Source organism: Umbelopsis ramanniana (genome assembly GCF_025399195.1).
Source record: "Umbelopsis ramanniana AG unplaced genomic scaffold K450scaffold_21, whole genome shotgun sequence".
Lineage (NCBI taxonomy): Eukaryota > Fungi > Mucoromycota > Umbelopsidomycetes > Umbelopsidales > Umbelopsidaceae > Umbelopsis > Umbelopsis ramanniana.
The window spans coordinates 199,860-214,192 of record NW_026252107.1 but is presented as its reverse complement, the minus strand read 5'-3'; the positions used below and the strand labels follow the sequence as shown (position 1 = coordinate 214,192).

Below are 14,333 nucleotides of genomic sequence, written 5' to 3'. Positions count from 1 at the left end.
GCTCGTGCATTTGGCGAGCTGCTATAGCCATATCCACTCATAAGGTTATAGTCATGTGAAGAAGACGGAACTTGTTGTGGTTGCTGTCGATGGTGATGGTGCTGCATACCTGCTATAGAAGAATGTTGTTGTTGCAATAGCTTTTGCTGCTGTTGTTGATATTGTAACATGACATCGTCCAATTGCCGGGATTGCTCCGGCGTTTTTGGTTCCAACGTTCTATAGGGTTGTACACGATGAGCAGTAGCGCTTGAAGGAAGGACGGGAGGAATCATTGTTCGTCGTGGTGGAGGTTGTTGTAGTGGTAAAGGAGAGGATTCGTGGGAAGGTGGTAAAGCGGCCATGCTTGAGATCATTGGATCCAACCCCAGTGAGGAATTGGACTCCAAATGTGCCTGGGATTTCTTTTCCTGCTAAGAAATGCCCTCGCGAATTAACATCTCTTCCTTTCTCAGCATGCCTGTCATTAGCAACTTACCATTTTCTTAATCGTCCAGTCAAAGACGTAGTCATATTGGAAGCCCTCTCGTACAAACAAATCTCGGAATAGTTTACGAAGGTAGCTGTAGTCGGGCTTATCATCAAATCGCAAAGAACGTATACAGTTGAGGTATAAAGCGAATTCTGGATGTAGACCACGACAAAGTTGCTCCGAAGGTGTTGTCATCTTCTTTTCCATGATTTTATCATATTTTTCTTTCTTAGTTTTGGCTCGAATGCCTTGCCATGGCAATGAACCTCGGCAAAAGTAGATCAAGATGTAGCCGAGAGATTCCAAGTCATCACGTCTTGATTGCTCTATTGACATCCAGTTAGATATATCCATTGTAGCAAAAAAAGGAAAGGAAGTTGACATTGATCTTACCAATACCAAGGTGAGTGTTAACACTCGCATATCTAGGTGTCCCAGTGAGATTCTTGTTCTCCTTGTAGGGTATATGTGCATTGGTTTTGGGGTCACGGTATCTCTTTGCCAAGCCAAAATCAATCATATTGACTTGGTTGCCACGTTTACCAACTCCCATGAGGAAGTTGTCTGGTTTAATATCCCGATGAATGAAGCCTTTGGAATGACAGTATTCGACACGGGAGAGCTAAAGGAGAGAAACGAGGTCAAAAACTGGGTCAAAAACCTTGAAGCCATCATGGGTCGGCTGAAGCGGCTATACATAGCATTATATGCTTACCAATTGATCAGCGAGAAGTAATACAGTTTTGAGTGAGAATCTTCGTTTGCAAAAGTTGAATAAATCTTCCATGGAAGGGCCCAAGAGGTCCATGACCATCACATTATGGTCAGACTCTCGCCCAAACCAACGAATGAATGGGATGCCCACTCCACCAGCTAGCGTTTTGTAAACACGAGCTTCGTATTCCAACTGAGGATGAGCAGCACGAACACTTTCTAGTTTGATAGCGACATCTTCACCATTGGTCGTATTTGTACCTAATGTTTGTGCAATGGAAGGTTTAGAAATGGTCATTGGCCGCAGTCAGGCTGAACACGCTGCCATAAGATGATGATAAGTAGATGTAGCGTACCCAGGTATATTTCTCCGAATGAACCAGCACCAATCTTCCTCCCTAGCTTGTACTTGTTTCCCACTCGAATTTCCATTGGAGATGAGCAATAAAAAGGGAGCAGAGAGCGGGGCGGATTTTTCTGGTGGCTGACTTTTCTTTGTGTGCAAAAATTTGATGAATTGCTGCTCAACACGAGTCCCAATGTTTCTGTTGCCGTTTTTAAGTCTCAGATGAATCGAATCGGTTCAAAGGAGCCGTTCGTAAAGAGGATGAATGCACCGGCTAATATACCGTTATACAATTCATTTAGGTGTGAGTTATTTTTTGTATTTATTTATTTTCATTTTATTATGATTATTTCTCTTTGTTTGATTCTCAACAGAAAGGGTGGAGGGATTTTTTTGCTTTCAGAAGTTATATCTACATATATTGAGCACAAAAAAGAAAAAAGGAAATGGAGGGCTTGAGAAGAAAAAACCCGATGTTTTTGTGCTTTGCCGAACTTTATGGAGAGAAAAAGAGGGGTTGTTGGCTTGATGTGGGGAGAAATCTAACGATCTTTTTCCACAAACAGTCTAGGTGCAATGTTCATAGCCATAAGCTCTTGGAACAATAGCTTGCAAGCATAGGGTATGTGAATTTGAGATACTTGAGTCTTGTTCTTACAAGCACGGCATTCAAAGCTGTTCTTCTTCAAATTGGCAATGGCCATCAATCCACAAATGTCGCAAACATGCACACGGTAGGCATCCGAAGCATCGAAGAGACGTTCCTAGAAGCGAAGAGGTTTAGTTTAGTGGCATGCAAACGAGTAAAACGCAAGGCATGTAAAGTGGCTCACCTTCAAAAATTGAGCAACGCCGTGAGATATCATACTACAATGGAGGAGGAGCCATTATTCAATTAATGGAGTCAAACATCACGTTTTCATCATTCAAAAATATACATACCAATCACGTTCCATTTCACCGAAACGTAAACCACCATCTCTTGAACGACCTTCCACAGGTTGTCGAGTTAGGATTTGAACAGGACCACGAGCACGACTGTGAATTTTGTCGTCCACCATGTGCTTAAGTCGCTGGTAGTAAGTCGGTCCCAAGAAGACTTGAGCGGCCAATTTACGGCCGGTATGACCATTGTACATGACTTCAAAACCGCGCTGTTGGTAACCCTGCTCAGCCAAGGCTTGTGAAACTGCTTCAACCGTGACGTCCGTAAACGGTGTAGCATCACCTTCATTACCGGTCAATGTGGACACTTTTCCGAGAAGACACTCGACCAAATGCCCAATAGTCATACGAGAAGGAATGGCGTGGGGATTAATGATAATGTCAGGTGTAACACCTTCGCCAGAGAACGGCAAGTCTTCATGACGATATGTAATACCAATGGTACCCTTTTGACCGTGACGAGAAGCGAACTTGTCTCCCATTTGAGGGACACGAGTAGATCGTACACGTACTTTAACAAACTTGAGACCATCTTGATTGGTTGTGACCATGACTTGATCGACAATACCCGTTTCTGTGCTTCGTAATGGTGTGGAAGCATCTCGCTTATTGTGGCCCTTGGTTCGTTGACCAAGTTCTTCAGAGTCCGCAGGTATGGGTGCGGTCTTGCCAATAATAATGTCGTCTCCAGACACTCTCGTTCCAGGAGCAATAAGACCATCCTCTTCCAACTTTTCATAGGTACCATGCTTCAATCGCAAAGTGTTGTCTCGTGTAGGCTTCTCAAATTCTTCCATAAACATCATACCAGCCTTCTTCTCAGCATCCATGTAAGTTCGCAAAAACAAACTACGGAATAGACCACGATCAATACTACTTTGGTTCATAATGACGGAGTCTTCCTGATTGTATCCAGAGTAACACAAGATAGCGACAATAGCATTTTGTCCAGCAGGCAGTTCACGGAAACGCAAGAACTCCATTGAACGAGTGGTTGTGAGAGGCTTTTGAGGATAGTACAAAATATTGGCAAGGGTATCCATACGGACTTGATAGTTAGTGAGATAGACTCCCATAGCTTGTTTACCCATAGCAGATTGGTAGGTGTTACGAGGAGACTAAAAGCAAAAATGGTGCACAACAACGTGAGATGAATGAACTCCATATGATGCGCTATATCGTGGTTAAACTCAAATGCGATATTTACCTGATTGTGATCTGGGAAAGGAATAATACTGGCACAAATACCAAGAATCATACTGGGATGAATCTCGCAGTGCGTCCATGTATGCGAATAACCACTTTGTTGTGTCTTCAATCGGCTAGCGACATCACGATCACTTTGTAGCGGCTTACCGTACTCGGCCGAATATCTAGATTCGGCAAGATCTTCTGGTGTCATACAAATCATGGCTGTTTCTTCTTCTTCAGCATCAATGTATTCGATAATACCATCCGAAATCAGATCTTGCCATCTATAGTTCGAATCAGGATCTTGCAAGAGAGCGACATGGTCTTTGGTCAACTTGAGTTGTTGATCTTCAACAATGAAAAGTGGGCGACAGCATCGACCGGCATCTGTGTACATCCTCAATTCTTTTTCTCTGATATCGCGAACAATACTGACTTCGGGTGAGATATCCACTGAACGTCGCATCTGTTTCAACGATGTAATCAATTCACCAGGGTCGCGGTGAATACCAACCCAGACACCATTCACGAAAATCTTGGTGGCATCTGGTATATTGCTTGCGCTCAGCTCTTCTAAATTCTCCATAGCCCACTCTTCCAAGAACAGAATGAGAGGAGCGGCAGCAGAACCAACGGAAATGTAGGACATCAAGGCCAAATTCTTGACAAGACCACAAGCTTGACCTTCTGGAGTTTCTGCAGGGCATACCATACCCCAATGTGTGTTATGCAATTGACGTGGTTTAGCGATTTTTCCATCACGTCCAATTGGAGTATTACAACGACGCAAATGGGAAAGTGTGGAGGCAAATGTATAACGGTTAAGCACCTGAGATACACCTGCCTTGGACTGCATAGCCTTCTTTTGGTCACCCCAGTTACCCGTCGCCAACGAATATTTGAGACCATTGGTGATGGTGCTAGATTTGACTGCAAGCGTCAAGTTAAATTCTCTACTAGATTCGATACACTGGTTTGAAGATAAGGTGTGTTAAAGAAAAGAGGATGGTATAAGCATGAACCCATCTTTGCTGCCGAAATCTTACCTTTTGTAGATATTTTGCAACATCCTTCGTCAGCTTCTTGAACAACATCCTGAACAAACTTGCCATCAAGGGTCCAGCAAGATCCATACGCTTCTTGCCATAATGATCACGATCATCTAACTCTCGTCGTTCCAATGCAGCCAACAACAATCTGTGAATCATATAACCAAAGAAATATGACTTTCGAGTTTCGTTTTTGTATCCTGTTCCAACGTGAGGCAGCAGTTCCTTTTGCAGAATCTCGGTAGCATACTTGATACGCTTTTCTTTGGTGACACCAACTGTGGTACCACGCTTTCCAATGAAATCGAGGGCAACATCTTGGTCTTGAATGACAAAGGCTTCTTCGATACAAGGCTTGAGCATTTCCAACATTTCATAGTCATTTCTGTCGTAACAAATATGTTCTAGAACGTCACGATCAGCCACTTGTCCAAGGGCTCGGAAAACAATGACAATGGGAATGTCAGCGCGGATATAAGGAAGTGTCGCGCGAATGTATTGACCAGAAGCGCCTTTATCAGTAGTAGGACGTAGCATTTTGATATAGAGTGGAGAGGTGACCTTAGAGCCTTTCTCTACTGCAGATCGAATTTCCGCAGTAAAGCATGTATTGGATGGAGGTGCTTTGCTGAAAACGTAAACAGTATTTGTTGCCATTCGTTCCTGAGCAATCAACACTTTTTCGGAACCGTTAATGACAAAGTAACCACCCATATCGAAGGGACACTCGTTCAACTCGTGCATATCTGCCTCTGGCAAGGCGTGCAAAATACAATATGTCGATCGCAACATGATGGGGACCTAAACGGACAAAGTCAGCTAATGCCTGCATGAAGCATTGGATAGGTTGCTAGACAATATTACCTTGCCAATAAACACTTTGGACGCTATATTAGATTCAGCTTCATTCTCATCGTGGAACATGTCGTTGGGATTTGTTTTTCCGGCATTACGCGGGTCATTCGGGTTAGCAATTTGTGTGCGCTTATTCATATCCACATACAACGGTGAAGCATATCTAAAACAGGGCGCATTAGGACACCAAGTCAAGCAAAATGATTTAAAGGCGCGGTATAAATGAAAACATACGTTAAGTTACGAATACGTGCTTCCTGAGGGTACATGGGCTGTGCGCTACCATCCGCTTCCGTCATAGTAGGCTTGGAGAGATAAATCTGTCCGAAATCGATAATATAACGCTTCTGTACGCATATCTTAGCAAACTGAAAACACTCCCAAAACAACACGCAGCCATTTTTGGATACTTGCCGACATATCACTATCGCCTCCAACATGTTGCAACACCAAATCTGAACTTTCGTCGACCAGTTCTTGCATGGTATTTTGAACAAATTCGTCAAATGAATCGAGCTGTTGGCGTACAAGACCTTTTTCATCGAAAAAGGCGGTAATAACTGTCCAACAGTCCTCTTGACTGCAAAACGCGATTAACAGTTAGAGCGAATGCTCCTACCAACTTTCAGTAAAATGGCAATAAACAGTACCTAATAGGCTCCTCATCGATATACTCTTCTCCCTCGGGCAAGAAGTACTCTGATTGATCGGATTCGTAAAATCGAAGATGGCGGCAAAAGTGATTATTAATGATTGCGTCAAAACAGAGATTTTTTGAGTGAAAGTGGGTGATCATAATCGAACGCAAACGTTAGAATGGTGAAGCAATGGCATTCAGCACTCCTGCAATCACTAACCGTTCTCGTTCATCTGAAATTCTTCTTCCATGTTTGATGTACCCGAGCTAACGGTTGAAAGTAATGAAAGGTAGATTCACGCCGCAGCAAAAGAGGACTAGCAAATCTGCGAAGCTCAACAAAGAGTGAAAGAAAGTTTTCGTGTCTACTTTCTTATTTCGATTCGATCTGTTATCCCAAACTGCTTGAGTAGTCAGATCCTCCGGAGAACTCTGATCACGACGAGAGGTTGGATTGGGTTAAGTCTTCGACCTGACAAAACTGAAATTTGCCGCAATTTTAGAGAAAAGCACAGAAGATGTGACGTCGACAAAGCGGCCATTTAAAATTTCGGGTTGAGACCAATGCTGTTTGACGAAATCAGTTTGCTAGCACAAATAATACCCTCTACCACCATAATAAATGTCACAGCAATGGCAAGCATTTGTACGCCAATGGAATGAGCCATGCTGTTTGGACTACCAAAAGTTGAATGAAAAAGAGAACCATATGCTCAAAGAGCATCTTGTCAGCATTCTCGAGACTCAGGTTCGACCAAGTTTTCAGAAACACACGCATCCTGCTTTAGATAAACGACTACAAAACGGTCGATATGTCGACAAGTCCATGGATTTTGACTTTCATGAGAATCAAACGTGGAAGCAGATTGAAGTCTCTGGTTTTTCTGCAATTGACGTGATAGAATGGATAATTGAACGTGCATCGGTAAGTATTTCTGTTATCGACTTTTACATTGTTAAGCAGCAATTTGCTTCTAATACTGAACAAAATTAGGCAGAACAACTTCAGCCCGTGTATCATATGGTAGCTCCTCCTATTCTCATTGTTCTAGACGATTATGAATCAAACTATAAGCTGAGAGGAGTGCAATTAATCCAAGCTGTGTTGAGGAAAGTTGAACCAGTAACTCTACGACGATCTGGATTAGGAAATGTGTTTTTAGAGGTAAAACCTTCACTCGATTTATATAATTAGCCCATGGTGAAATCATTTAACCATGTACTTTTAGAGCCTATTCCAATGTCTTACATATGTTCATGGAGAGAGCGCGAATCCAAGACTTGTGGAGGCTTCATATAGTTGCTGTCGTGACCTCATCAATCTCTTGGAATCAGAAACGTCAAAAGAAAGAAGCCGGTTGTATGAAAAGCTGGTTGTGGAAGGGTTACTTCTTAGTCAAAGCTCAGAAATGCTGGACATTCAACTGATCAACATGAAGGAAGTCCCTCCTATTTTCAGCGAGTTAGGGATCATCAGTGTACAATACCTGAAGGTAAGCTATGCTTAATTTGAAATACTGTGCAGAATTGAAACTGAAACATTGCAATAGCCGATACTACAGCTCATATGTGAAAATCTGCAACGGCCGTATTCCAATATGGACTTGAAAATCGCGTCAGCATCAGCTCTACTGGTAATGTTACAGTCCTGTACACCAAGGTCAGTTGTCGTAATGTGATCATTCTACACTGGCAAGTAATACTAATGCATTTTATATGCAGAATCCCGGCTTACAGAGGACAGATCATTATAGGTCTGCTGAATAGTTGGATTATGGTTCAAAACGACCAAAATGATGATAGTCAAGGTAACAGTTCTGCATATGTTGATCGTTATGCAAAGGCTGCAAGTATTAACGTGGCTTTTTCCTTCCAGATCTGCGCAAACTCTTGACAGAAAATTGGCAGTTACTTAGAAAAATAGGTGGATCGAAGGTTGAGGTACGTGCTTGATGGGACCAAAATTTTTGGGGAAAACCGTTATACCGACTACATCTTTTTTTTTTAATGTTAGATCGATATTGAAGCCATAACATCAGAATTGAAAATTAAAAGTTTGCCTTCTACCATTTGAACTCCGGTCGTTCTCTCTGTCTGTCGTTTTCTTATTGTTCTGAATGTTGAAGGAGATCTACATTGTTCGTCACGGCTACCGCAACGACTGGGAGCATCCAGGATCTCTTTCACCAACTGGGCTGCCACATGATCCTTCACTTTATACCATAGGTGTCCAACAAGCAGAAGAAACCGCACAGATTTTGAAGGAAAAGCCCATTCAAGCGATTTTCTCATCTCCGTTCTACCGGTGTCTTCAAACTGCCAAACCCACAGCTAATGCCCTTGGAATGAACATCAATGTTGAATATGGTATTGGGTAAGTAACAGAAATTTGGAATGGTGGGAATCAAATGTATCAAATGAGGAAATTTCTAAATCCACAATGTCGCATAGTGAATGGTATGGCACTACCCGCTCCTTCTACCCGCTGCCAGCGTCTATGGATCGCCTGAAGGAGTTGTATCCAGAAATCGATACTTCATATGTGCCTGTATTGGCAGCTCCTACTGGAATGGAAACTATGAGGCAAGTGCACGAGCGTGTCCAAGCAGCAATGGACAAACTGGTAGAGCAATGCGACGCCAAGTACGAGCAAGTAGTTCTTTTTGGGCACGCAGCTAGCGTTATTTGCGCCGTACGTGCCCTCCTTGAAGATTGGAGCTTCTACGTCAACGCCGGCACATGCAGCATCTCAAAATTAGAAAGAGAGGAGAATGGAAAATGGAAGTTGGTTCTCAATGGCTCGACGGATCATCTGTCACAAGGCAATCTTCGAAGTTGGATGTTTGAAGGAGATGTCCCAAGTTACGAGGTCCACCAATGAATGACCTCATGTGTTCAGATTCATACGGTGTTACTTTGTCCTCCGACCCTTTAAATAATTTTGTGCTAGCTTGTCCTTTTCGGTTTGAAACCTCTTTAAATTAGACAATTTCTCCATTTCAATAATGAAGTATGTGGCCGTCTGTAAGGCCCTGTATGATTATGACGCTCAAGCAGCCGAAGAAGTCTCGATAAAAGAAGACGATATATTGTATGTCATTGACAATTCAGACCCCTCGTGGCTAGAGGTTCAGCTCAAGATGCCAAGTGTGGACCAAATTGGTCCAATAGGTCTGGTACCAGCATCTTATGTAGAAGAGGTATTGTCCTTTCCGTCCGGCAGTTAGTCATTATAGCATGGCATTTGCTAATGTAGACATGCATTTCGTCTTTTTGTTAGGTTCAGCCAATAGGTACTGTAACGGCGGAATATGCTTACGAAGCTCAGCAAGACGAGGAAGTTTCTTTTGAAGAGGACGAGGAAATGACGCTTTACGATAAGGACGATGCCGACTGGTATTTGGTTAAGGTCAAGTCGGGAGAAATAGGTCTTGCACCAAGCAATTACATCAGACAGGTATGTGTATATAGAACCTCTGTGGACCTGCACGTCGTACAGATGCTGACTTCTCGCTCTCAATAAGGCCGACACACACGAAGAGTCACAACCCACACCTATAGCTCGACCTCAAGAATTATCACCTAGCCCCCCACCCCTTCCTGTAAGTGACAAGGAATTTTTAAACGTTGCAGCTAATAACCTCTCACTCATTGGTGCCGTTTTTCATTATAGTCCACTGAAACACCAACCCTAAATGACGAACCTAAAACCTGGTCCGTTCACGAATATAATCCCGAGAAGAAAAAGAGGAAGAAGGCCAAAGGCACGTTGACTGTTGGCAACGGCATGATTACTTACGAAAATGACACAGACAAAACAGCTCCTAAGCAGCAATACCATGTTCTCGATATCTCAAAATATTTGCTGGATACCAAAAATGTTCACATTGAGATAATCAGCAGTCAGCCAATCGTGTTCGATTTTCAAGCGGCTTCGAAATCCGAGGCGAAAGGCATTCTTGTGAAGATTACTGACTCTCGAAATGCTGCTGCTAAGTTTGAGAACAAGCAAATGCCCGCTAGTCCAGCCAGAGCCGCTTCTATTGACCCTATAGAATCAACTCCTCAATCCCCCAATTGCGAGCCAAAGTGGGGTATTGTTCTATTCAGCTTTGAGGCCGATGGTGGAAACGAATTATCCGTCCGTGAGCACGATCAAGTTTTGATTACGGATTATGTCTCCAGCGAAGAATGGTGGCATGTCGAATTATCTGATCAGCGTTCAGGTATTGTGCCATCGTCGTATCTTCAATTCCACGAGGATTATGAAGCAGCTCTCGCAAAGGAAGAGCGTCAAAAGAAGGAAGAGAAACGCCAAAAGGAAGCGAGTCAGCGTAAAGCAGATGACGAACGTCGCCGAAAGGAAGAGGAGCAAAGGAGAGCAGATGAGGAGCGTCGTCGTGTGGAACAGGAGCAAAAGCGCCGACAGGAAGAAGCAGCACGACAAGCTGAAGAAGCTAACAGGAGACAAAAGCAAGAAGAGGAGAGAAAGAGACAACTTGAACAGAAGAAGCAAGCGGAACGTGCAGCCATGTACCAAGATTTGCCTAAGCCTGATCCTTCACAAGTGCGATTATGGACTGATCGAACGGGAGCATTCAAAGTTGAAGCACAATTTGTCTCTGCCAGTGATGGAAAATATCGCTTGCATAAGACCAACGGTGTCAAAATCGACGTTCCAGAGGATAAGCTTTGTGTTGAAGACGTAGAATACGTTCGTGACTTTTTGGATAGAGAAGAACAGCAGAAGCGGAAACAAAAGGCTTCTCAGGATGCTGCCAAAAGTACCGCTGGCCCATCAAAGGCTACTTCGGCTCCCCAAAAGAGTTACAACCAAGACTGGGATTGGTTTGACTGGTTCATGATGCTAGGTATTCCAATGCAACAATCCCTTGTATATTCATCGTCTTTCAAGTCTGAGAAACTGGATGACTCCGATATACCAAAATTGACTCACAAACAGATGAAGACTTTGGGTATGAAGGAAAAATATGTTCAAAGGGTCCAAAGGTTCATTGAAAATGAAAAGGTTGAACCGCCCTCCGATGAGGAAACTGCAAACGAAAATGATGAAGATCAAGATGAAGCACTTGCACGCAAAATACACGAAGCCGAGAATGAAGGAAAAGCACCCAACATTTTCAGAAAGAAATCAAAGTCATCGGAAGGAAATGGTAAATTACGTTTCTATCAACGATGTCCATTGATGAGCATTCACTAACTTATACTCTTTATAGCATCCGCAAGACCAAAGGCAACATCACCTGCTCCTGCCAAGGTTCATGGCGATATATTCGATCTTCTTACAGGTGAACCGGTTGAAGAAGAACCAAAGCCAGTCAGCCCAAAAGCCACTGGTGATTCTGCTTCAAAACAGCTTACTTCACCCACAAGCCCACAAGATGGATTTGATGACGATGCATGGATTCCTCGGACTGTTCAGGCCATCAAAACTGGCACTTATAAGTCTAAAGCAAGTACCAACGTTGCCCCACAGAATACTGCCAGCAGAATGGAAGCGAACACTATGCCACAACAACAAAATGGTTTGCAACAGGCTCCAGTTCAAGCTGTCAATATGTCAGGACAATCACAGCAATATCAACAACAACCTGTCGCTATGTCCATTCAGCAGCAACCTAGTGGCTTCCAGCAACCTCCAGTACAAGCTACAAATCCTACTGGTCAATCAACAGGAAGTTATCAACAATCATCCGCGCCTTTGCAACAGCAACAATCTGGATTCCAGCAGCCTGCTATTAACCAGTCGTATACTGGATACCAGCAATACCCTAACCAAGGCAATTCTATGGCACCTCAGCAAACAGGCGTTCAACAGCCTATCCCTCAGGCTCCTCCGATTCAGTACGTTCCTCAGCAGTTGACGGATATGTCCATGAAACAACAGCAAATGCCTGTCCAACAACAGCAGATGCCCATGCAACAACAGCAAATGCCTGCACAAACTCAATTTGTTCCTCAGCAGATGACTAATACCCAGTATCAGCAACCGTCTGGCATACCAATGCAACCCCAATTCACTTCGCAATCAATCCCTAATGCTCAATACCAACAACAACAAATGACTGCACAACAACAATATGTTCCACAGCAAGCGACTGGTATGCAATTCCAGCAACAGCAGCAACCAGCGTCGTTCTATTCGCAACAGCCCGTTCAGCAAAACTTTGTTCAGCCAATACAGACTACAACAGTTCCACTTTCCAACATATTGCCAGCACCATTGGTACCGTCAAGTTCCACCTTCAACGGCCAACTACCCCAAATGACTGGCCAAGGCTTTAATGGTGGCATGCAGCAACAGCACTCCAACTTCCAGGGAATCCAGCCTCAAGCTACTGGAAATAGAAACTGGCAATCTGCGAGTACGTAATACGATGCCTTGTTATACATCCCAATAGTATGATTTTTACCATTAACTCATGTTGATCTACTTTTGCAGCTGCTGATAACCCATTCGGATCACCAACACCGTCCCCACTTGTACCTCAAATGACAGGTATGCAATTTTCTACACCTAGCCCAGACACCTTTGTTGGCAACCATGCTAGTGCGATCCGTCCTCAATACACTGGCATGAGCACACAGCAATCAGGCTTCGGGAACAACTTTGGTAAGTTGAATGTTCTATTGAATGCGGTGCTTGATATCATAGACTTATACTGAATCATTCTTGATATCGTGTTTTCAGGAGGAATGTATGGCCAACAAAATCCAGCTTTCCAACAGGCACAGGCTGCCAACAATATGTTCCCACAATCTAATCAATATAACCGAGGATGGTAGTCATATCTTACGACAGGAACTTTTTTTAGATGATTTCTTTTAGTTTTTTTTTTTTCAAATGCAGAGCCATGTGCCCTGTAGTCTATATTACAGAGGCTTTTATCTATTATGCTTAAAGAACAATATAGAGCTGAACGGCTACTTTATGTCTTCTTATCCTTCATGAAGTTGCTAGCTCGGATAGCATCCCGGTTCTGTTTTCGGTGGTATTGACGATTAGAGGGTTTTGAAGATTTCTGTTTTTGTTTCTTCTCATCGAGCAGGTCCCACAACCATTCTGGATATTCGCTGTCATCGAGTGCAACAGGGTCTTTGCCTTCCTTCATATAATTGATGCCCTTAAGCACTGTTCCCTGAGGTGCTGATGATGCAATAGCAGCCTTTTTTGAACCTGCAGCTATAGACATCGGTTAATGCTTCGCTCCATGTTAAATGTTCGGTACCGTTAAAGAAACAAAGCAGTACACACCTGGTGCTGGTTCTGAAGCGGCAGCAGCTGCCTGGTTTCTTAAAAGAAATCCTGTGCTGAAGCTTCTATAAAGTACGGATGGTGAAGCAACGCTATGACCTAGGCGGCACTGTCGAATTATGTGAGCCATTGAAAATCGAAAGCAATCTGATTCGCACAAAGGTTTTGTTGACGACCACAGCAAAAATTAACAAAAAGGTACGTGACGGCTAAAAATGTCTTAATTTTGTTCATAAAAATCTCAAAGAAGTCTGTTAACGTGTGTGGGGGGTGGAGGTATTGTTTACAAAGGTTCTACTACTTTTCTTCAAAAGATCGCTTGCTCTCCTTTCGAAGCTCATAAAGCTGTCCGATTTGCTCATCGCTCATTCTTTCAATCAATTGAGGGTCTATTCTCTTTCCCCAGGCTGATCCCTGTTGTTCTCTGCCCTCAATAGCTGCCTGAGCATCTTGCGAGGCGGATATAACTTCAGCTACAGGTGAAGTCTGTTGCTTGACAGTATCCAGATACCTAATTATTTCATATATGAGATGTCTGTAATTTAATGTCGATGAGATACAACGGGTAGTTGCTTACTTTTCCCATTCACCGAGGAAGCCAACAATGTAGGCTGGATTGTCAACGTCCTTGTGTCGTTTGAATTCCGCTTTGACATAATCGTCCCCAACTGCCCGTAAAGCAGGAGGCATTTGTCGATGTGCTCTAAGAATATTGCGGTAGAGGACCAGAGGAGGTGTCAATGGCTTGAATGTAGCTCGAGACATGTTGAACTTTAGGAAAACGGTTTGGCAGAAAGGGCGAACCCCCCATGAAGCAATTTTGTCAGCATGCACGTGACAGATTCGAC

At 43.3% G+C, this 14,333-nt stretch overlaps 8 protein-coding genes across 8 annotated transcripts; 4 read left to right on the top strand and 4 right to left on the bottom strand.

Moving 5' to 3' along the window:
• Positions 1 to 169: 169 nt before the first annotated feature.
• K450DRAFT_237293 (uncharacterized protein) lies at positions 170 to 1,649 on the bottom strand. Its single transcript, XM_051588401.1, has 4 exons — positions 1,543 to 1,649; positions 1,188 to 1,447; positions 866 to 1,094; positions 170 to 798 (listed from the first exon to the last, which is right to left on the bottom strand). Exons 1-4 carry the CDS (start codon positions 1,616 to 1,618, stop codon positions 467 to 469), a joined length of 897 nt encoding a protein of 298 aa, XP_051445495.1. The 5' UTR covers positions 1,619 to 1,649; the 3' UTR covers positions 170 to 466.
• Positions 1,650 to 1,833: 184 nt separating this feature from the next.
• Positions 1,834 to 6,674, bottom strand: K450DRAFT_237288 (DNA-directed RNA polymerase II subunit RPB2). Its single transcript, XM_051588400.1, has 10 exons — positions 6,430 to 6,674; positions 6,223 to 6,271; positions 5,987 to 6,152; positions 5,807 to 5,919; positions 5,582 to 5,735; positions 4,715 to 5,518; positions 3,685 to 4,638; positions 2,475 to 3,595; positions 2,366 to 2,399; positions 1,834 to 2,296 (listed from the first exon to the last, which is right to left on the bottom strand). The coding sequence occupies exons 1-10, from the start codon at positions 6,458 to 6,460 to the stop codon at positions 2,075 to 2,077; spliced, it is 3,648 nt and encodes a 1,215-aa protein (XP_051445494.1). The 5' UTR covers positions 6,461 to 6,674; the 3' UTR covers positions 1,834 to 2,074.
• Positions 6,675 to 6,792: 118 nt separating this feature from the next.
• On the top strand, positions 6,793 to 8,191 carry K450DRAFT_237277 (uncharacterized protein). The gene is made up of 6 exons (XM_051588399.1): positions 6,793 to 7,134; positions 7,204 to 7,374; positions 7,439 to 7,702; positions 7,760 to 7,869; positions 7,932 to 8,017; positions 8,086 to 8,191. The coding sequence occupies exons 1-6, from the start codon at positions 6,832 to 6,834 to the stop codon at positions 8,160 to 8,162; spliced, it is 1,011 nt and encodes a 336-aa protein (XP_051445493.1). The 5' UTR covers positions 6,793 to 6,831; the 3' UTR covers positions 8,163 to 8,191.
• On the top strand, positions 7,865 to 8,601 carry K450DRAFT_237274 (uncharacterized protein). The gene is made up of 3 exons (XM_051588398.1): positions 7,865 to 8,017; positions 8,086 to 8,150; positions 8,224 to 8,601. Exon 3 carries the CDS (start codon positions 8,327 to 8,329, stop codon positions 8,585 to 8,587), a length of 261 nt encoding a protein of 86 aa, XP_051445492.1. The 5' UTR covers positions 7,865 to 8,017; positions 8,086 to 8,150; positions 8,224 to 8,326; the 3' UTR covers positions 8,588 to 8,601.
• K450DRAFT_237271 (uncharacterized protein) lies at positions 8,448 to 9,273 on the top strand. Its single transcript, XM_051588397.1, has one exon. The coding sequence runs from the start codon at positions 8,650 to 8,652 to the stop codon at positions 9,088 to 9,090; it is 441 nt and encodes a 146-aa protein (XP_051445491.1). The 5' UTR covers positions 8,448 to 8,649; the 3' UTR covers positions 9,091 to 9,273.
• K450DRAFT_198594 (uncharacterized protein) lies at positions 9,215 to 12,896 on the top strand (the record flags this gene model as incomplete). Its single annotated transcript, XM_051584577.1, has 7 exons — positions 9,215 to 9,409; positions 9,490 to 9,666; positions 9,734 to 9,811; positions 9,883 to 11,383; positions 11,447 to 12,595; positions 12,673 to 12,843; positions 12,886 to 12,896. 7 exons carry the CDS (start codon positions 9,215 to 9,217, stop codon positions 12,894 to 12,896), a joined length of 3,282 nt encoding a protein of 1,093 aa, XP_051445490.1.
• On the bottom strand, positions 12,883 to 13,672 carry K450DRAFT_237265 (uncharacterized protein). Its single transcript, XM_051588396.1, has one exon. The coding sequence runs from the start codon at positions 13,421 to 13,423 to the stop codon at positions 13,160 to 13,162; it is 264 nt and encodes an 87-aa protein (XP_051445489.1). The 5' UTR covers positions 13,424 to 13,672; the 3' UTR covers positions 12,883 to 13,159.
• A 110-nt stretch (positions 13,673 to 13,782) lies between these two features.
• On the bottom strand, positions 13,783 to 14,250 carry K450DRAFT_271053 (uncharacterized protein; the record flags this gene model as incomplete). The annotated part of the gene is made up of 2 exons (XM_051592989.1): positions 13,783 to 13,996; positions 14,063 to 14,250. 2 exons carry the CDS (start codon positions 14,248 to 14,250, stop codon positions 13,783 to 13,785), a joined length of 402 nt encoding a protein of 133 aa, XP_051445488.1.
• Positions 14,251 to 14,333: the final 83 nt, after the last annotated feature.

Coding starts and splice junctions, on each gene's coding strand:
- K450DRAFT_237293 (XM_051588401.1), bottom strand. CDS start 1,618: ATGGAAATTCGAGTGGGAAACAAGTACAAGCTAGGGAGGAAGATTGGT. Junction 1,448..1,542: donor ATTCGGAGAAATATACCTGG/GTACGCTACATC, acceptor CACAAACATTAG/GTACAAATACGACCAATGGT. Junction 799..865: donor TAACACTCACCTTGGTATTG/GTAAGATCAATG, acceptor GGATGTCAATAG/AGCAATCAAGACGTGATGAC.
- K450DRAFT_237288 (XM_051588400.1), bottom strand. CDS start 6,460: ATGGAAGAAGAATTTCAGATGAACGAGAACG. Junction 5,736..5,806: donor GCACGTATTCGTAACTTAAC/GTATGTTTTCAT, acceptor GCCCTGTTTTAG/ATATGCTTCACCGTTGTATG. Junction 5,519..5,581: donor CCAAAGTGTTTATTGGCAAG/GTAATATTGTCT, acceptor TTGTCCGTTTAG/GTCCCCATCATGTTGCGATC.
- K450DRAFT_237277 (XM_051588399.1), top strand. CDS start 6,832: ATGTCACAGCAATGGCAAGCATTTGTACGCCAATGGAATGAGCCATGC. Junction 7,375..7,438: donor TAGGAAATGTGTTTTTAGAG/GTAAAACCTTCA, acceptor ATGTACTTTTAG/AGCCTATTCCAATGTCTTAC. Junction 7,870..7,931: donor TTACAGTCCTGTACACCAAG/GTCAGTTGTCGT, acceptor TTTTATATGCAG/AATCCCGGCTTACAGAGGAC.
- K450DRAFT_237274 (XM_051588398.1), top strand. CDS start 8,327: ATGTTGAAGGAGATCTACATTGTTCGTCACGGCTACCGCAACGACTGG.
- K450DRAFT_237271 (XM_051588397.1), top strand. CDS start 8,650: ATGTCGCATAGTGAATGGTATGGCACTACCCGCTCCTTCTACCCGCTG.
- K450DRAFT_237265 (XM_051588396.1), bottom strand. CDS start 13,423: ATGTCTATAGCTGCAGGTTCAAAAAAGGCTGCTATTGCATCATCAGCA.